The 21,870-nt window shown below is 36.8% G+C and overlaps 1 protein-coding gene across 2 annotated transcripts; it reads left to right on the top strand.

The window, feature by feature from the left end:
• The first annotated feature begins 1,556 nt into the window (after window positions 1–1,556).
• Window positions 1,557–20,065, top strand: prmt5 (protein arginine methyltransferase 5). 2 transcript variants are annotated; one of them, XM_079820548.1, is made up of 17 exons: window positions 1,687–1,794; window positions 2,475–2,593; window positions 3,325–3,410; window positions 3,749–3,883; window positions 6,150–6,262; window positions 6,467–6,516; window positions 6,619–6,782; window positions 6,856–7,017; window positions 7,107–7,184; window positions 8,182–8,240; window positions 8,337–8,459; window positions 8,796–8,971; window positions 9,062–9,265; window positions 9,375–9,485; window positions 10,497–10,553; window positions 11,965–12,029; window positions 19,376–20,065. In XM_079820548.1, exons 1-17 carry the CDS (start codon window positions 1,697–1,699, stop codon window positions 19,526–19,528), a joined length of 1,953 nt encoding a protein of 650 aa, XP_079676674.1. In that variant the 5' UTR covers window positions 1,687–1,696; the 3' UTR covers window positions 19,529–20,065. The 2 variants fall into 2 exon arrangements, with proteins under 2 accessions (XP_079676675.1, XP_079676674.1); XM_079820549.1 differs by lacking the exon at window positions 10,497–10,553 and having other exon boundaries at window positions 1,557–1,794; window positions 19,376–20,059.
• The last annotated feature ends 1,805 nt before the right edge of the window (window positions 20,066–21,870 follow it).

Genomic DNA, 21,870 nt, shown 5'->3' with positions numbered 1-21,870 from the left:
TTACTTTAAGTGTGTAAAATCTATTTCAATTATATTTAAAAATGATTTAAAAACTGAGAATGATACCATTTGTGTGTTTCACATTCTTTCTGGGAAAAGAAAGCATCGCTACAACTTCTGAAAGTGACCAGCAGTGTTTTAGCAAAAATTAATGTCACAAATCTGACAATATAATTTTAACATCAATGTAAACAAACAAGTGATTTTCTCTTGTTCTTTTGTTTTTTGACAGACAGTGGCAGGTTTACTGTATTAGCAGGCTGTCACTTTAAGACCTAATGCACGGATCCTATTGACACGCATTCGGTTTCTTTCCCCAACTGATATTGTTCACTTAAAGCACAACCGACTGTGCTTACATGAATACTCATCGAGACAGACATTTTGACGTAACTGTGTTTGACAGTTCGAGTGTGTAACAAGACATGAAACAGAACTGAAGGGATCACACGCTTTCAGAGAGGCGGTTTGTGCGCACCTTTCGGTGTGTGTGTCAGACAGTGCGAGACTGCAATGAGTTGTTTTTCGCAAGTTATTGTGCTTAAAAACTCGTTTTAACGTCAAGCAAGTCACATAAGTAACAGTCGTGTGCCCAGTTTATTCTCTGCTATATCATCGACCTGAAACGCACACTTTTCAAAATGTTGAAGTATATTGCGTGCCGTTGCGATATGCATATTGCGATATGTACATTTGCGATATTTAGATAATTTTGATGTATTGTGCAGCCCTACTGATTACCATGTCAAGTCAAGTTGATGTTGAAAAAAAGCATTAAGAACAAATACAGTTTATAAAATTACAACAACAAAAAATGTATATGAAATAGCCTAAATGCTATTTTTGTTTTTATGGTATCCACAAACAATCATTGGCTGTCGTAAAACTGAAAGCTTCAATTCAAGGATTCACAATCAGATTTAATAATAAATATTTAAATCTAAGTGCTAAATATCTGGTTTATTATCTGATATGTTTTTCTATCTTTTTTTTTTTTGGCTAATAGCGCTGAAACTTAAAAATGTAGTTAGCCAAATTGACTGGTGGCGAGTAAAAAAGTTAATTTCACATTTCACATCCCCTGTGAATGTGAATAACTAATTCAATGTTTTGGAGAGCTATTGTAGGCCTACTTGAGGCTATACTAAAGCACTCAAATATTCTTTTATTTGTAAAATTCCAGTGCAAAATCCATTTGGCACACGGGTTTAATCTGGAAACATGCAGTGCTCCGTTTAATTAAAAATAACGCGGCGTTACCGTGGTTATTATCACTAAACTCTTTATAATGAATAATCCTGTTGTATTAAAAACAACCTGATTATTACATAAACGACGCAATCCCTTAAAACTAATTAAACGTCCTCTCAAATTTACAGCAGCAAATTCAAGTTCGCCTCAGAGCAATTCGTCTCTTTCTAAGACTTTATAAACAACAGAAAGGGACGTGTTTCTAGTCTGCTGCATGGCTGTCGCGTCTGCCTCGCCTGCCTCAGAGCTTGACCTCGTTCTGGGAGCTCTGAAGTCTCGCGAGAGTCGTATGAGAAAAAGAAACTGCGATTCAAACAATCGCCATTTTGGATCCATCGCCACATGGTTGCTAAAGTGCAGGCACACTTGTATTGAGCCAACATGACTTCAGTTTCTCCATAGCCCTGTATCAGTTTCATTTTCCCTCCCATCCAGTCTCCTAACGATGGCGTCCGGCAGTGCAGGTAGCAGGGTCTCCTGCGGGAGAGATTTGAGTTGTGTTCCCGAAGTGGCGGATACTCTCGCCGCGGTGGCCAAATTAGGGTAAGCAAGGGGAGCTATCGGCGCAGTAACTAAGAAAACATATTTCAAAATTGAAGCTATTTGAAGTGAAATGAGTGCAGTTGAAGTTCACTCGGCTATGTCGCTGCACGTGATGCACATGAGCATTTGCTAGCTTAGCGGCTCCCTCAGATCTGCACACATGAGTCTGCGCATCATTTTGGCCAGTAACGTATGGTTTAAACATTTATGGGCATCTCTAGAATGGAACTTAAAAATATAATTGTTTCGCATTATTATTTAATATATGTTTTTGAATGGACTTATTCAATCATGTTGATGTGACGTTCGTTTTCCAGGGCAATAATGTCAAAATCATTACTGAATGCGTCTTCAGTTCAGTTATTATTAAAGTGGAGGTGATTAGAGATGCATGCATTATATTCAAAGGTCTGACGTCATCATGACTGATGTGATTGTGAGCCTGATGGAGAGGTTGATGGATTACTTGACAGCTGAATATTGAATAGCACATGATTTATCACTGGATTTATAAACTTTTTGTGTTGTAATGCCTAACAAGCTTGGTGTTTCTGAATTCTGAAGAACTTAAAGCCAAATTTGAAGACCCCTCCCCTTTGAAGACTTTTACTTAAGGCAGCCAATATCTGTTTTCTTGGTGTGCCTGTTTGTCTAAATGCATGTCATTCTGTCCTATACAGCTTTGATTTCCTGTGCATGCCGTTATTCCACCCGCGGTTCCGACGGGAGTTTGAACTGGACCCTGCTAAGTCACGACCCGGAGCCCAAACTCGTTCTGACCTGCTGTTATGTGGCAGAGGTGAGATATAAAGAAACTATTGCATTAGTGAATATTTAGATGCTTTACACAGTCAATTGCACTTTTTTGTGAGGTTTTCAAGCTCTTAAAGTGGTCATGTCATAAGAATTTTTCTTCATCTATGAAATGTAGGGATCCATGTACATATCATAGATATCAATGAAAACATATTGTAACTTTCAGAACTCAAAAACTTCCTCCCCAGCCCAAAAAGTCCATGTGGCTGCTCACGTTTACACCCCAAGTATTCTGAAACTTGCCCTGTGGTGGTAAAATAATTTGGAGGAAGTTGTAGGGATGATATTAATCCTGACACCAGATGAATTAATGATGAGTAAAATGCAGCAAAGTCACATTTCACATTCAAAGAGGGACTTAAATGCGATCCATTTAATTTTAAGGGTCAAAAACGGTTATGAAACCTAAATCATGGCTATTTTTGCCACAAAAACCTTAACTAGCTTTTAAGCGAACCTCAGGGGACAAAATAATGTGATTTAAAGATTGTGTGATAAGACACCTTTTAATATAATTTTCTCATTTAAAGATTGTGTGATAAGACACCTTTTAATATAATTTTCTCATTAAGTTCCTTTTTAAGAAATTAAAGCTTGAATAATTAACATGTTCTACATTTATCCATGATACTCTGTCCATTTACAGAGCTACATACACTTAGACATTATGATTAAATCTTTGTAATAATAAGGTGTCCATTCTTTCTTCATTAGATTGGAACACACTTATCGTGGGAAAGCTGTCCTCCTGGATTGAGACGGACTCTGAGTTGACCACAGAGCGCAGAAACGCAGAAGCGGTATGTTCACACTGTCTTCTGTTTGTTATTATTTTTTTATTATCTATATGTTTGAGGTTCTGTTCAAATTCTTTAAACATTTCTCATCTAATCTGAATTCATTAGCTCGATTTGCTGTAACCTGCTGTTGTCACAAATTACGCCTACACGTGTACAATATCTTGACCCGATTGGGCTCCTTCAAACGCACTGCTGTATAATTGTAGATGTAATCAAGAGTCTGATGCAAACGAGGACCATTTTTTGGAGATCTGCCCAACAGAAAGGAAGCTAAGCAGATTTGTTGATTATTTTTGATGTGATCTCTCCTTCTAATGTCTTTTGTGCCCTTGCTGCAGGCGCTGGTACAGGAGCTCAATTTCTGTGCTTATCTCGGGCTGCCAGCTTTCATGATCCCCCTAAGGGGTCCGCACTGTGCCAACCTGGCTCGCATCCTGCTCAACCACATCCACACAGGACATCACTCTTGCATGGTAATGGCAGTCTGTAGCATACAATGAAAACAAATATGCACAGAACACACCATTATTCGTTTATGTATACACCCTGGGCCTATGATTTACACATAATCTTCGTTCTGGCTGCATCCCTTTTTTTCTCTGATGGAAATTTAATTAGCCGTGTGAGGTATACCATTAATAATTTTTGCTTGCTGTCCATCTGTTATTTAAAATAATACTATATGCATTAGTCATAAAAGTCACGTGATCAGATCCTTTTGCAATACTTATAGAGCTGTCAGTTTAACACATTAGTGTGCTTAATTGTATATAAAACAAAATTAAGAACTTGCTGGGGTTGCATGATTAATAGTAATTAACCCAAAATCACGCTTAAAGGTCCAGTGTGTAAATTTTAGTGCCATCTAGCGGTGAGGTTGTGAATTGCAATCGCCCACCGCTCACCCCTTCCTTTCGATGCACATAAAGAAGCTATGGTGGCTGAGACAGGACAAAAAGTCTCCGTCGGAGAGAGCAGAGAGTAGCTTGCGCTCTGTAGAGAAGAAGGTCCATCTAGGGCTACTGTAGAAACATGAGGGCGTAAAATGGCTCATTCTAAGGTAATAAAAATAATTGCTTTTTTAAGTCCACAATTAGTTATTTGTAATTTGAAACACTGTCTTAAAAGCACAGTGCTCAGGATACTGATTAAACATGAAGATCTGATGTAATTGCCAACAATTCTCATCATCAAGTGTAGACCAACAAAAATTATGCAAACGCATTATTTAACACTGATACACTACTATTAAAAAATAGTGTACGATTTTTTTTTTTTTTAAGAAATTATTAATTTTTTCAGAAAGGATGCATTAAATTGATCAAAAGTAACAGTAAAGATTTTCTTAAATTGTTACAAAAAGATATGTTTTAAATGAATGCTGTTTTTTTTTTTTTTTTTTTTTTTTATACTTTCTATTCATCAAAGAAGTCCTGAAAAAATGTACCAAGGTTTCCACAAAAATATTAAGCAGCACAACTGTTTTCCACATTGATAATAATAAGAAATGTTTCTTGAGCACCAAATCAGGATTGATTTATTAGTTATTTATTTTGTAATTATAGTGTAAAAACCATTAATTCCACACCTCATTTACATTCAGGGCAAACATTTTACTGTCATGCTTACTTATTAGAAAGTAATTTATTAGAAACATTTGTACAAAATACAAAGACAACATCTGTTCCAATAAGGACCAGGAGTATTAGCGCTGCACGATTTGGGGGAAATATCTAATTGCGATTATACTGGTTTAAAAAAAAAAAAAAAATATATATATATATATATATATATATATATATATATATATATATATATATATATATATATATATATATATATATATATACATATACATATACATATACATTTATATTTAAGAAATTTAAGAATAAATATACATTTATTTAGAGAAGTGTTATTTTTCCTTTTTTTTTTTACCCAAAATAGGATGGAGTAACACACTCCAGTTTCATTCATACTGAATGCCAGAGGGTGCCCTCGAGCAGAAACGCCACATTTGCGTCAGAGAGAAGTAATATAATGACATTTTCAGGAAATCACTAAAGTGAAGCTAGCCCTGTGTAGCTGAATAAAAAGACGATATAAACGCTTTGATTAAACATGAAGATAATAAACACACGATATATGGTGTATTTGAGTTCTTCAAGCCTTCTCGGGTATTTTCATCATAATAAAGTATATTATAATGCAGTGCTAATCGACATAGACTTCTACACTGTATAGAATACTATAAAAATAATGAATCATCTGCCTCATTCTGTGATAAGAAGCCACATCAGACATTTCAAGCACTCGACTGACAATATGAAGTGAGTTAAAACATGTTATTAAACGTTGTCTTTTTTGTTTTTTCAAACGCATGTTAAACGCACGACTCAAGCTCGCAGTGCTTTCAGACGGAGCAGCGTTTACTACTGATCACAGAGCCGCTCTTCACTAACATGCTAGGCATCATTTTATTTCATTAAAATTGCAGCCTTTACGTTTTCATAATCGCTCATAAGCCAAATCGCGGTTCAATTTCGATTAATCGTGCAGCCCTACACAGTATCAACTTAATTATAATGTTAAGCCTCTTGTGATGCATCAGTGTGCAAGCAGAAACAAATCCATTGGGTTTTTCTCAGTTGGTTGCTCTTTTATTGCTTGTAATGCTGCTGCTTAGTTGATTAGGAATAAATTAGTTCAATGGTGATTTTGTTTTTAATTACATAGTTTTGGATACGAGTTCCACTGTTGGCTCCTGAGGACACCCGTGAAGATCTCATTGAGAACGAGCCGTCTAAACAAATGGATGATGGCAGCAATGATGAGAAGACCTGGGCATGGTGAGACAGCTAAAACAAAGCCATTTGTTCAATTAAATGTAGATATTAAATAAGTTATCTAATGAAACATCCCATCAAGGATGACTGTGACGGTCTCTCCTGGTCCATATTTGGGTCTGCTGTGTGAGATTAAATCACTCCGCTGCATGGAGAACAAAGCAATCTTAGGCCTCTGTTCATTTAATTTCCTTTTCCCCTCTTCAGGTGGCACTCATTCAGAACACTCTGTGACTATAACAAGAGAATTTGCCTCGGTAAGAGCAAAAAAGCTCAAATGTCCAGTGCTTATAATTGGCCATTACAAATTAAGCAGTGAGTACTAACACTCATAGTTTTTTTTTTTCTTCTGTGTGAAGCAATTGAGATTGGAGCAGACCTGCCATCTGACACGGTGATCGACAAGTGGCTTGGAGAGCCAATCAAAGCAGCCATTCTCCCCACCAGCATATTTCTAACCAATAAAAAAGGATTTCCTGTGCTTTCAAAATCCCACCAGCGAATTCTTTTCCGCCTCTTCAAGGTAAATGTTACCAATATTATGTCAAATTTCTTTCGATTCAGTGCGGTTATCTAACAATCTACGGTCTCCTTAGCTGGAGGCTCAGTTTATTTTCACAGGGGCGAACCGCCACAGTGAGAAAGACTTGCGCTCGTATCTGCAGTATCTAGAGTACCTCAACCAAAACCGTCCAGCACCTAATGCCTACGAGCTCTTCGCCAAAGGCTATGAAGATTACCTACAGTCACCACTGCAGGTGCGTTTGCCTTGTGCTATTTTTTTAGCACAATATTGATTTCCTTTGGTTTTTATTACACTAATGTGATGCCTAATTGTTTTTAACAGCCTTTAATGGACAATTTGGAGTCACAGACGTATGAAGTTTTTGAAAAGGATCCTATCAAATATTCTCAGTACCAACAGGTGAGTTAAAAGTACTTGTAAAAAAATCCCATAGACTTGCATTGAAGGAGGGATCTCAGCCATACGTGATCATCACAGTATAATAGTGTTGGGGAGGAATATTTTTATTCAGGGTTGTAACGCTGCATTCACACGGGGCGCCAGGGTCAACGCTTCTCATTTACTTTGAATGGGTCGTGTGTTGCCGAACTGAATTGTGGGTTCCGTTGCGTCTTGCGGCAGAAATCATAGGTCATCTGATTGGCCATTGCAAGTGTCAGCCAATCAGATCACCTATGCAAATGCCCTAGCGCAGACGCTAGCCAATTGCATTCATGCGTTAAGCATTGAAGCCGACGCCCCGTTTGAATACAGCGTAAGGAAACACCCTAGCAACTACATAGAAATGTGTTAAAAACATTCAGAGCACCTTGGCAATTACATACTCTACTGTAAAAAGTTTGAGGTCAGTATTTATTTTATTTTTTTTCAAAATAAACTTTTATTCAGCATGGACACATTACAATCTTTAAAAGTGGCAATTAAGACTTTTCCATTGTCCAAAAATTATATTTCAAATAAATTAATCAAAGAATCCTGAAAAAAAAAATGTGTCACAGTTTCCACAAAAATATTAAGCAGCACAACTGTTTTCAACATTGATAATAAGAAATGTTTCTTGAGCTCATATTGGCATATTAGAATGATTTCTGAAGGATCATGTGACACTCAAGACTGTTTTGCAATCGCAGGAATAAATTAAAATTGATGATATATTAAAATAGAAAGTTATTTTAAATTGTAATAATTTTTCACAATATTACAATTTTTTTAAATCAAATAAATGCAGTCTTGGTCAGCAAAACCTTTTCTTTAAAAAACAAAACCTTGCTGACCCAAAACCTGTGAACGATGCACCCTTTATTGTGGCAAAAGAAAGAATCTAGCGTGAACTGTTGTTACTAACAATTGTTGTTACCGCAATTGTTAATTGTGGTGAATTTATCTTTTCCAACAGGCTGTATATAAATGTCTGCTAGACAGAGTTCCTGAAGAACAGATGGAAACCAATGTGCAGTAAGTGACTTCACACATTACCAGGTGTCCCATTGAAAATCACAGAGATATGCTGTTTGCTTGGCAGACTATGTCAACACGGAGTTTTCTTTTCAGGGTTTTGATGGTACTAGGTGCAGGTCGTGGTCCACTGGTAAACGCCTCACTTCGTGCGGCAAATCAGGCTAAGAGGAAGTTGCGAGTATATGCAGTTGAGAAGAACCCTAACGCAGTAGTCACGTATGTAACTTGATTTTTCCTTCTTTTCTCCCCTTCCCTTGGCAGTTAAATGCTATAATTAGAGTATATTTTAAACGTTTTTGAAAGTTAACGTTGAAAGTCTCACTAAGGCTGTATTTATTTGATTAAAAATACTATTCAAAAAAAGTTTTGGTTTTTTTTACTTTTAAATTAATTTATTTTTCTATTTATTTAATTTAATTCACAGATTACTTCTATTTCTTGAATACATTTAACTTTTTTGAATAGGTTTGCTTTAAAGGTGAAGTGTGTTCAAAATTTCAAGTGCAATAATTTCTATGGAAATCAGCAGTGCTTTGGTGTTTCCTTTCTTAGGCTGGAGAACTGGAAATTTGAGGAGTGGGGTGATCAAGTGACTGTTGTGTCATGTGACATGAGGGAATGGACGGCTCCTGAGAAAGCAGATATAATTGTGAGCGAGCTTTTAGGGTCATTCGGAGACAATGAGCTTTCACCTGAGTGTCTTGATGGAGCACAGCACTTTCTCAAAGGTTTGCAATGATATCAATTTTGTCTCCGTATTAATTTACCCTGTTTTAAATTTCATGATCAGCTCGTGAACTGTTTGTTTTTTCTCTTAGATGGTGGTGTAAGCATTCCCTGCTCCTACACATCTTTCTTGGCTCCATTGTCTTCATCTAAACTATACAATGAAGTCCGAGGCTGTCGGGAGCGGGACAAAGACCCCGAGTGCCATTTTGAGACACCATATGTTGTCAGACTACACAACTTCCACCAACTTGCAGACCCCAAGCCATGCTTCACCTTTGTACACCCCACCACAGGTATGAGATCATGCAGAGACAGACACATAGATGCCAAGAAGACCAACCTCCAGTTTCTTTTGTAACTCCTTCTATGAAGCCATTAACTCTTGGTCTATACCCTGCACAGATATGAATAATAACCGGTATCAATGTCTCCGATTCCCCGTTGGATGTAATTCAGTGCTTCACGGCTTTGCTGGATACTTTGAGGCCACACTCTACAAAGATGTCATGCTCAGTAAGTCTCATGTAGTAGCAGTGTTTGTGGCACAGACGTTTGCGTTGTTCGTTGACTTTTCATATTTAAATAGTAAAGTAACCACATTGAGTATTTTTCGCAATGAGGGCAATTAAGAATCATTGCCATTTAAATATAATTTACACGAGGAGGGCAATCACATTTACATCTAATAGACCCTTTTCACAGACTGTGACGCGTTTTAACGGTCATCAATATCGTAAATCCTGCAACGTTTTTTGTATTTTCATTTTTTTAAAAAAATATATGTACATTTATAACACTAATACTTTGTATTTTATTACTTTTGCATCAAATTACAATAAAAAAGTTACTGCAGCTGTGAGGGTGTTTACTAATAGCGTCTATGGGAGTGATGGTAAAAATTAACATATTTCTCTCTTTTCACTGCAGTTATCAATCTCACTCTATTTTTTCCCTCTTTTTGAAAGTTGTGAAATCACTGCTGTGGCGTTTTTATTTTGCTATGTGAGCAAATGGGGACACAAAAAAATATTTAATGAATTCTCTCATTCACAGCTATAATATGTAATGAATTCTCTCATTCACAGCTATAATATTTAACCCAACTATGACGCCTTCCGCTCTGAGAAACCCGGAAATGTGAAAAGGGTCTATTGGTTATTAATCTACACAGAATACATCAAAGTGTTTAAATTATCTTTATTAACTCAGGTTTACTGAACAAAAGTGCTGTAACTCTAGTTACTCTAATTCCAAAAATCATCGAGGCAAAATCAGTTGCCTCGAAGCTTCATGTAGTCCATTTAACTACACACGGTCATGTTGCAGAAAGACATTTTTTGTGTAAGGACTCGTGCATAGTGCGAGGATTGCGGTTATATCCGCAGGTCAGGTGGGTAAAGTAATAAAAAAAGTAACATTCCAAAAATTGCGGGTGGATGAGAGATGAATCATTAATGTGTTGATTTTCATAATGACGCGGAACTCTAATTTCACGGTAAAACGCAATGAATGTGGGTCTTTCAGTTTCAGCTCCTCTCAAGATCAGAGACTGCAATGCGAGAGAGAGCGGCATCAGCACTGGTAATATAATTTAGTCTCGCTATTTTTAAATGAAGACAGCTGTGTGTTGAGCTTCACGATGCGACGCTGAGCATTTAAGCTTAATTTGCGGCAGTTCGCGTGTCAGCTCAAAAGATACAAGCAACTCTAAACACATGAACAGCATGAATGGAGTTTGCACATGCATTACCGTCATTGTGATGTGTAAGTGAAATGTTTAATGGGACTTTATATATATATATATACTTGATATCTCTGAAATACACCATTAAATGTTAAATGTTCAAAGCTAAGCGCAACAAATAGCAGAACAAGCTGTAACTGTGTGCGCGTGATTCGCAGCGCTCGTGTTTTCAGAGCTGCGTGCTTTCATTGATTTGCGTAATTTAAATCTCACACTTTAATTATATTTATAGTTCCTAACTTAATAAAACAAGCTGTGTTACTATGATGGATTATTAGCTCAAAATGTAGATCTGTATGTGCGATGTAGGCTACTTTATCTGAATCAAATATTAACACATCTCACTCTTTTGCTCACGTTCCAGCGGTTACTCCTCTATAGCTATAGGTTGTCGACCCTGGTTTAGATTATTTAAGAAATGTAATTTCGCCAAAGAATATTTTTTAAAGCAACCTACTTCAGTGTAGTTAATGTTACGATAGCAATGCGCTTAACACTGAGAATTTGAATAATTGCAATGTGACGATTGGGTGCGGAGATATAAATCAGAGAAAATCAGGTGCGGGTGGATGGTTTGTTTTTAACAGTGGATTCGGTGACGTTAGCGCTGATCCGCGCATCTCTAGGATGCCCATCTCTACTCTAGTTCTTGTTCCAAGTTTCCTTCCTGTCCAATATTTTTTGCTTCTTACAAAAGCTACAAAGCCTTCCAAAAAGACAGTAAAGGCTTATGTCATGCCTTAGCTGAAGCTGAAACTTGAAAGTTAAGTTGCACAACATAAACGCAATGTTTAGGCATTATTATTATTTTTTATATTACTATTATTTTGATTTATATTTATAGGTTGTAGGATTAGTTTTAGGTTGTACTATGTTTACCTTTCTAAAGTAATTTTAAAATGTATTTTTATTTATAAAAAATGTATTTATGTATTTGTATTTTGAATATAATATGGCAATTGACTGCACTAAAATGGTTTAGTTTTCACAGATATTAATGTCTGCAATTTCAGCAATAAAACGTATTTTTTTTTCTACAAAGGAAACAAATTAGTTGTTCATTTTAAGATACCTGACTTATTTTCTCTTGTATATTTAGTATTGCTCTTTAATAAAGAAAAAGTACTTCTTATCCGATGAATCGATGGAATAATGGGTAGAATACTTGATTACTAAAATAATCGATAGCTGAAGCCCTACTGTTGTTTATGTGTGGCATTTTCAACAGCTCTTTCTTCATCCTTGCAGGTATAAAACCTGAAACGCACTCTCCTGGGATGTTCTCCTGGTTCCCCATCCTTTTCCCTTTGAAAGTAAGTGCAAGAAAGTCTACTTTCTACACTTTTTTTTTTTGTACCGAATGAAATGCAAGCATGTTATTGTTCAACATTGGGGTCAGTAAGGTTTTTGTACAAAGGAATTGATACTTTTCATCAGCAAGAAAGCATTACATTGATCAAAACTGATCAACTGACAAAAGACTTTTACAATGTTAATGCTGGTCTTTTGCACTTTCTATTCATCAAAGAATCCTGGAAAAAATATTAAACGGGACAACTGTTTTCAACATTGACAATAATAAATGTTTCTTGAGCAGCAAATCAGAATATTATGGCACTTTTCCACTGCGTGGTACGACTCTGCATGGCTCTGCTTCAAAGTGGGTGGGATTATGTTCAATGTTCAATTAGGGCTGTGCAATTAATCGAATTTCGATTTTGCCTCCCAACGATCACCAAAATAGTACAATCGAGAAAAAAACGATTATTTTGCCATGTTCAGTTTTGCAAGAACACTCTTATTTTGTCTTGCGTTCTGAACGAAACGCGCACGCGCTCATCCGCCCCTCCCGAAGCCACAAAATTTCTCAGATCGTGAGTCTCCTGTGCATTGCATCCGCTGGAATTTAAAAACTCGGCACGAGCAAAGATGGCAGAAGGAGGGCAGTTACAGCAGCGTTTGGTGAGCAAAAAAGGCAAAACCAACTCCGTTGTCTGGGAACAGTTTGGCTTCGAGGAATCAGACGACGAGCAGAAATATGCTACGTGCAAGATTTGCTACATGGTAGTGGCTGCAACGCAAGGGAACACCACGAATTTGTTTAACCACTTGAAAATTAAACAGGGTGACCTATGACAATCTAATAAAGAAACAAAAACTGACGAGAGCAGGGGTGCCGTGTAAACGTCCTTTTTTTCCCCTCATATTTTTCAGATAATTCTCTCTTTGTAAACTTTGTTCAATGCATGCGAGTGCTGCCGTATGTTTGAATATGACCAGTCGTTTTCACCGTCATCCCCCGGGTTTAGTGCCAGAAGACGCGAATGAGAAGCCACGTGCGCTGTGAGGAAATGTATCTCTGTGCGCTCATCCGAGAGCGCGCACACGTCTCTCAGCGCGCAAATATTGAGTTCTCTTTCAAGTCTTGCTCTTGAACGGACAAACTCACACAAAACGTATGTCAACATGTCCAACTTGATGAGTATCCTAGCAGACATAGTCTGAATATGCCTTAAGTGAACTTTATACAGTCGATAAAGTCAAGACGACGCATATCCGATCCGGATTGAATAGCTTTTGTAAGTTTAATAGGATTCATCTTTAATTTATGCACTCAAATATGCAATGTTGTTTTACATTTGATACATTTCTGTACCTGAAAACTAATGTTAGACGTACCTGAAAAGCATATCTAGCCGAACCATATTGTTGATCTTATTTATTTGTGGTTATCATTTTTACGTGAATACTTTTATACTTTGATTTGAATATATGTTATATTATTTATTTTAATAGTTCAAAAAGTACAACAAATGTTACAATTTCAATTGAATTGTTGAAAGGTGTATTTTTAATAAATACAACACATTCCCAAAGTCATGTGAAATAATCGTGTTACATAATCGTGATTTCAATATTGACCAAAATAATCGTGATTATGATTTTTTCCATAATCGAGCAGCCCTATGTTCAATGTTCAATTTATTTATAAAGTACATACTAATACAACAGAAGTTGACCACAGTGCTGTACAAGGGCCAAATACTACATAATTATACAATCACATTCAAATTCAGTTTCATTACACCACCATTAAAATATAAAATAAAGCTAAAGAGCGGTCTCCCCTCATTTTCCGGTACGTCCGTGGGATCACTAAGAGATTTAGTGAATCAGAGCGTAATGATCTCTTTGGTTTCTTTACCTGGATCAGATCGACTATGTATGTTGGAGCAGTGTCATGTAAAGCTTTAAAAACAAATAATAAAATCTTAAAATTAATCCGATAGGAGACTGGCAGCCAATGTAATTGTCTTAGTACAGGGGTGATGTGCTCATTTTTCCGCGTACCTGTCAGAAGTCTTGCGGCTGCGTTTTGCACCAACTGTAATCTGTCTAAACTTTTTTGTTGAACACCATAATATAGTGCATTACCATAATCTAGTCTCGAGAAAATAAAAGCATAAATTATCTTTTCCAGGTCCTTCTGTGACACAAAGGACTTGATTTTAGCGATTAGTCTCAAAAAAAAAGAAACTAGTTTTAACGACTTCGTTTATCTGTTTTCAAATTTTAATGCACTATCCCAAATTATACCTACATTTTTTACCTGATGCATCCGAAAAAGGTGAAAGTGTACCCAAGTCAATTTTGGATGTATCAAAGGACTCGGAAGGGCCAAATATAACCAGTTCTGTTTTTGTTTCATTTAAACATAAAAAATTTGTGGACATCCACAGCTTAATCTCATCAAAACATTCTAGTAGTCTTTCTACAGCTAAAGAGACAGTAGGCTTTAACGGAAGGTACAGCTGGGTGTCGTCTGCATAGCAGTGAAAAGAAATACCATATTTCCTCATGATTTGACCTAACGGAAGCATATTCAGTGAAAAAAATACTGGTGCTAAAACGGATCCTTGTGGAATACCACACGATAGCAGCGCTGAAGTAGATGTAGATTCCCCGGTCTGAACAGAAAAAGTTCTGTTTTCAAAATAAGACCTAATCCAATTCAGGCAATTTCCTCGAATCCCTTCATGATTTCTTTGCATACAACATTAAAACTATTAACAGCTTCTTGTACATCAAGATGTGCAGATAAAAGATTCACTTGAACACATTGTAACATCTCCATGAAAGAAGCATTAAAGTCCAAATATGTATTGGGCATTAGTGGACGAAGCCATTTTTTAACTGGACAAAGTTTTTTCAGTTGGCAAGGAAGAGAGACAGAACATAAGACCGGATTGTGGTCAGATAACAAAGTCATCAATGATAATGTCCTTGACATCTAAGCCAAAGGACATGATCAAGTCCAGCGTGTGTCCCCGGTTATGCGTAGGCCCCTTCACCATTTGCTGAAATCCAAAGGAATCAATTAAATTTAAAAAGTCTTTTGCTAAGAGGTTTGTTGGACAGCACACATGGATATTTAAATCCCCCATAACTAAAATTATCATATTTTAAAATAATATCTGCAAAGAGAGTATCCAGTTCTGAAATACAGTCCTTATTTGCTCCTGGTGGTCGATAAATAACAGCACAGAGGATAGGTGTTATTGATTTGATTTAAAAAGTTTGCAGTTCAAAGCTTACAAACTGCCGAAACTCAATCAAAGTACAATTAAAAGTGTTTTTAAAAATAGAAGCCAGTCCTCCTCCCTTTCCTATTTGTCGAGGACAATTAAAGACTGAAAAATTATTCGGAACAGCCTCTCCCAAAACATACATATTGTCATTGTTCATCCAGGTTTCAGTAAGAAACACAAAGTCCAAATCCCGAGCTCTAACAAACTCATTTAGAATAAAATACTTGTTTTTAAGAGAGCGCACATTCAACAAGCCCAACCTTAAAGCTGATCCGTCCATGATCTCCGACGAGTGTACTCGATCAAATGGCACAGGGCAAAGATTCTGCACGTTGTATATAACGATTACTGTACCATGCAGTGGAAAAGCACCAAAAAGTGACCCATACCATGCAGTGGAAAAGCGCCAAAAAGTGACCCGTAAGAAGTGACCCGTACCATGCAGTGGAAAAGTACCATTAGAATGATTTCTGATGGTTCACGACTGAAGTTATGGCTGCTGAAAATTCAGCTTTGCCATCACAGGAATAAGTTAAATCTTAAAATATATTCAAATGGAAAACAGTTATTTTACATTGTAATAATACTTTACGAGATTACTTTTTTACTGTATTTTTTGATTAAATAAAATGGAGCCCATGTGAACAAGAGACTTACTTCAAAAACAAAAAAATCCTACTAAAAAATATGATTTTTGGGGGGGGGGTGGTACTGTGATGATTGAAATGGCGAAACGGTTTATAATATATGTATTTCATGCACAGATTGCTTCTGACAGCGCTGCATGAGCTTGCGGCTCCAAATGCGGGACACCCTTAGCATGTTTCAAAGAGCCAAATGAGAGTTTAAAAAAATCGCTGTTAAATCACCAGTTGCCCCATAACTTTTTTTTATGAATTGTGACAATATTTTGAAAATATGATATGGCTTAGCATGATCATCAAATCGCAACAGTTGTGATTGATATAAATATATAGTCTGCATAGTTGAGACTAAAGCAACGTGTTAATTTTCAGTTTCAATTCACAGTAAATGCTACCTTGCTACCAGCGTTTGAGTCGCTTATAATTGTATTTGTGAAAGCAACATGTGCCAACTGTCTTCCCAAGTTAGTAACAAGAATCGTTTATAAATCTGTTGTCAACTAAGAGAAGCATCAAGGTCTCCCGTTAAAATAAAAGCTCAATGGTTTAACGATTGAAAGCAAACAAATTAGGACAACCATAAATGTTAGTATTGTAATTTTACTGTTCTGTAAAATAAGATGTATAAAAAAAGTGATAATACTAGTTAACAATAATAACAACAATGCTATTAATACTTTAATTATAACATTGTATTATACTGTATTATGATTATTAAATGCTAATTTTAATTTGACAGTACAATAGTATCTGTTAATGCAATAGTAAGATTCCTTCATTAATTTAATTAAAACAAAGATATTTCGGGATGGGGGTCCTTCTTTTTTGTCTTTAGCTGATCACGTGCCTGATTAATAACTCTTTTGCCTTGGAGGGTTTTTTTTTTTTTCATTGCTATGCGTTTTGGGATGCTTTCTCATTTAAGTATGCATGCCATACTACCTTAATTTGAAGTTTTACACTTCAGCTCATCCCAGTGCATTCTGGGAATACCTTTTCATTAAGTGCAAGTGTGCTTCATCTTAGCAGTCAGCTTATCTTTATAATAGACTTTTATCTAACTGTACAGTTACGCTGATACTGTATTATTAATGCTGCTGTTTCATCTGCTCTTTCTTCAGTGCTCGATTGCTATCTAAACCATCACACAATGGGCCCTATTCTAACGGTCTGAAGCGCAAGGCACAGGTGCACTTAGGGCATGTCCGAATCCACTTTTGCTAGTTTAGCGACGGAAAAAAATGGTCTGCGTTGGTCCAAAAGGGTTGTACCTAGTCTCTTAATGAGTCGTGTTTTGGGCGTAACATGCAATAAACCACTCAGAGTCTCATCTCTCATTCCCTTTAAAAGCCAGTTGGCAGATTCGCTATTCACATGGCGGAATTTGTGAGTGGAAAGACTGAATGCTTCTCCAGAGAGGAATGTTTGTGTGCTCACTGCGTGTGTAATAAGCAGAGTGTATGTGCATTGTGCACCCACCAATAGGTGCATATTACTAATGCGCCCTTTAAATAACACAGAAAATACAGCAGTCGTTTTCAGTTGCCTCAAATTAGAACACACCTCGTTTTTACAGGGAGTGCAGAATTATTAGGCACGTTGATTTTCTGATCATATTTTTTTTCCAGGCACATTTGACCAATTCCAAACCACAGTAATCCTAATAACTACTATTGATTTAGTATTTAATTATGTATAAGTGATATATAATTGTTCATGAAGGCTGGAAATGAAAATCACCTTATATTCAGGTGTGCAGAATTATTTGGCATGTTTTCTTTTACAGATAAATTGAGCCAAAAAAGAGATTTAACTCAGACTGAAAAGTCAAAAAGTATTAAATGCCCATGAGAAGGATGCAATACTAATGCAATACTAGACATTGCAGTTAAGGCATGACCATTGGACAGTGAAATGCTCGTTGGGTCAGCAGGATCTGACAATAACAGGTGGTGAAGAAAAGACGCCTGTTAACTGCAAAAGAATTAAGAATTAAGGTGAAGAATTAAGGGTGAAACCATCAGGAACCCTTTAGTCTCCAGCGCCACCATTTTCCAGAGCTGCAACCTACCTGGAGTCTCCAGAAGTGCAAGGTGTCAGGATCTCAGAGACTTCAGTTAGGTAAAGAATCCTAAAAAATGACCCCCACTAGATAAGAATCACAAGCTGAAGTGTTGTAAAATACATGAAGAAGGTTTTTTTATAGGCTTTATGGACAGATAGGTTGAGAGTGACTCTTGAAGGACCAGCACCACATCCTCTAGTACCACTGTTTGAAGAATTCATCTTCCAGAATCTGGCAATACTTTTTGGGAGTTCATTTTTAGTCCATCTCTGCAAAACGGACTTCAGGATAGACTAAAATGAACTCCCAAAACGTACTGCCAGATTCTGGAAGATGAATTCTTCAAACAGTGGTACTAGAGGATGTGGTGCTGGTCCTTCAAGAGTCACTCTCAACCTATAAAACCTATAAAGCCTATAAAAAAAAGCAGGCTTCATGTATTTTACAACACTTCAGCTTGTGATTCTTATCTAGTGGGGGTCATTTTTTAGGATTCTTTACCTAAGTGAAGTCTCTGAGATCCTGACACCTTGCACTTCTGGAGACTCCAGGTAGGTTGCAGCTCTGGAAAATGGTGGCGCTGGTGACTAAAGGGTTCCTGATGGTTTCACCCTTAATTCTTCACCTTAATTCTTAATTCTTTTGCAGTTAACAGGTGTCTTTTCTCCGCCACATGTTTTTGTCTGACCCTGCTGACCCAACGAGCATTTCACTGTCCAATGGTCACGCCTTAACTGCAATGTCTAGTATTGCATTAGTATTGCATCCTTCTCATGGGCATTTAATACTTTTTGACTTTTCAGTCTGAGTTAAATCTCTTTTTTGGCTCAATTTATCTGTAAAAGAAAACATGCCTAATAATTCTGCACACCTGAATATAAGGTGTTTTTCATTTCCAGCCTTCATGAACAATTATATATCACTTATACATTATTAAATACTAAATCAATAGTAGTTATTAGGATTACTGTGGTTTGGAATTGGTCAAATGTGCCTGGAAAAAAAATATGATCAGAAAATCAACGTGCCTAATAATTCTGCACTCCCTGTATATCAGCACGGCCATGGGCGAACAGATGGGCGCGAGTGCATTAGCTATTTAAACAACGTGGCGCTGGGTGTGAAAATGATAACTGAATCTAGCAAAAACGCTTGTTGATAGGGCCCAACATGGGTGTATGATAGGGCCTTATGTAAGCATTTACCATTTGGTAAGAGTGCATCATAGACATAAAAACAGGTTTGAAGCCAGTAAAGCACTGTCAAAGCGTGGCATTTAATCAACTCCACAGTTAATGCGCTACAGTCACTTTGGGAATGTAATCCTAACAACTATTTCTTTTCCTCTCTCTCCTGTGCAGCAGCCGATCCCACTGTCCTGCGGCGATAATGTGAGTGTGAGGTTCTGGAGGTGTAACAATGGAAAGAAGGTCTGGTATGAATGGGCTGTGACCGAGCCAACATGCTCCGCCATTCACAACCCCGCCGGCCGCTCTTACACCATCGGCCTGTAGCAAGACTCCCACACTGGCATCTACTCACACACGGGGTTACACTGACTTATTTTTGTTATATTTGATTTTCAGTCAAGTGGCAGGTTTAAATATCTTGTTTTAAGGGCCCAACTACACTCACAGAGATCGTGTCTTTGGTCATTTCTGTAATAAAAATCATAAGGATGGAAATTAAAACGGCACTTACGAGGTATCCTTTAAAGCAATGTGCGATTGTCCTGGTGCTCTTTCTCAGTTCAAACACCTCTGATATTAAAAAAAGAAATGAGGTTTGGAGTATTTGGCACATATTAACAAAAAAAAACGGTTAGTTTTTGAACACCATTATTTTCTAGAGCTGATTATGTGAGTCAAGTGGTCTATTTTGACATCGTATATAATACATCAGCCTTATTTCCCTATTGCCCATCAATGCCCCATGGTTAGAACAATCATAGTATGATGTCCCAAGTCAGGCCATGTTAGGAATCATATTCCGTACTTTTATACTGGTTTTTTTTCCCTGATAAAAATGTATTGTCTTAAAACATGAATAATAAAAAAATGAAACAAAATATGTGATCTTTCTCTTCATGATTGTTCCGCCCCAAACTCAAGCCATTGGCTGAGGATAAGTTATTTTTGTACGCTTTTGTACAGTTACAGTACAATCTTTCTCCACCCCCACCCCCAAAAGAGGGGAAAAAAGTCAATTTATAATGTTTTTACCATGAATTGTAAATCATAATTGACATAAGTCATTTCCACGTCAATTTCAACTTCTCATTATGATTTAGTATCTCATAATTATGACTTTTGTCATAATTATTTCATGCTCCATATGCATCATCAATTATTTTTGCCATGATAACAGGGCTCTTCCCCCAGATTTATAAAAAAATATATAAAAATCTTAAATGGTATAAGAAAAATCTTATTTCAAGAGGTCTTAAATATGGGGACAGAAAAAAACAGGAATTGTTATACGGCTTATTGTGATTGATCATTAAACTTAAAAAAGGCCGCAATTTAATTAAATTTGAGCTATGCATGTTTTAAAGTAAAAACACTGCGCTGTTACAGCGTGTTCTACAGCCTCGTGGTTTCAGAGCAGTTCGCAATCAAAATCATTGTTTTTACAGTCATTTTATGGATTAGGATGTTACAATACTCAATTCATTTTATTTATGCGGGTTTCCACATCTGGCGGAAAACCTGTACATAATCCAAATGCGGTGGACACTGTATGAACGTGAATGGGCCAGTAAAGAAGGAGGTCTTAAAAAAAAGGTCATTTAAAGCTTTACATTTGTTTTGTTTTTTTAAACCTGCAGATACCCTGGATAATTGTGTAGTGAAAATCTGAGATTGTGACAGCTGAGGTTAAGCCAAGCTCTGTTGTGTTGTGCTGGTCGGGATGCTCAAACAGACACAATATTTACATGAACTTTTTTAATGCTGAATAAATTACACATTTATGTAAACATCAAATTGTTGTATGCAAAGAACAGTCACTTTAGCAGTTTGAATGTATTTAAGACGGTGTGTAATTTGTAGCTAAACAATTATAGACAAGTGAAACCCATCGGCTCTGGTTTTGTTTACTCATGAACACTCATTAAGAGAGCACAGCTTGTGAACAATGGAGATTTCTGCCAAGACATCTGAACCTATTTACTAGCATCACAAAGGGAATATTCACTAATAGCTGTTCAAGCACTATTGATTATGATCCATCACTTCTTGGTGAGCAACGTTGGAAGAAACTTCAGAAGACACTCGCTTTAACTAGTTAAATTATCAATGCGTTTAGATTCTTTGACCCTTTTTTTCAGCTATTTCAGAAGCACTAATTTCTTTGGAATTAATTTTTACAAGCCATTGCATCATTGTTTTGGTCATCGTCTTGGCTTCTTCGGGTACTTAAACATCTTAGGGAGTTGCCGTTGGCTAACAAACTGGGTGATTTGTAAGACATTTTCACTTGTAAATCAGCCTTGGAAGGGTATGCGTTGTGAAAAACGCTATACAAATATATTAAAATTTAACTATGGGAAAAAGCATTGATTTGCATGGCTTACTGAGAAGCTTTGGTCTCTTGCGAGAGAGCTCATTTTGTGTCACGGCCCCTTACAAACATAATTCTGGCACTATGAAGTGCTGAAAAAAATGGCCACCTCAATATTTCTGCTGGTTTGTGTTTTGTGTGTCTGTGTATATTTTCAGATCATCTATGAATCATAATTATTTCATACGCCATATCCTTAACAACCCCACTCTAATGATGTCGGATAGAAATCAAAATGTATCAAAGCCTTACAAACTTTAAAAAAACTAAAACATGTTCCAATCTCTTTGGAAAA

This window comes from Gobio gobio (assembly GCF_949357685.1).
Source record: "Gobio gobio genome assembly, chromosome: 6".
NCBI classification, from domain to species: Eukaryota; Metazoa; Chordata; class Actinopteri; order Cypriniformes; family Gobionidae; genus Gobio; species Gobio gobio.
Note: the sequence above shows the minus strand (reverse complement) of the source record. Positions and strands in the feature narration are given on the sequence as shown.

Bases quoted from the DNA above. Each gene is read 5' to 3' on its own strand.
- prmt5 (XM_079820548.1), top strand. From the start codon at position 1,697: ATGGCGTCCGGCAGTGCAGGTAGCAGGGTCTCCTGCGGGAGAGATTTG. The intron at 6,517-6,618 runs GTAAGAGCAAAA...TTCTGTGTGAAG, and splicing joins TAACAAGAGAATTTGCCTCG to CAATTGAGATTGGAGCAGAC. The intron at 10,554-11,964 runs GTAATATAATTT...TCATCCTTGCAG, and splicing joins AGAGAGCGGCATCAGCACTG to GTATAAAACCTGAAACGCAC.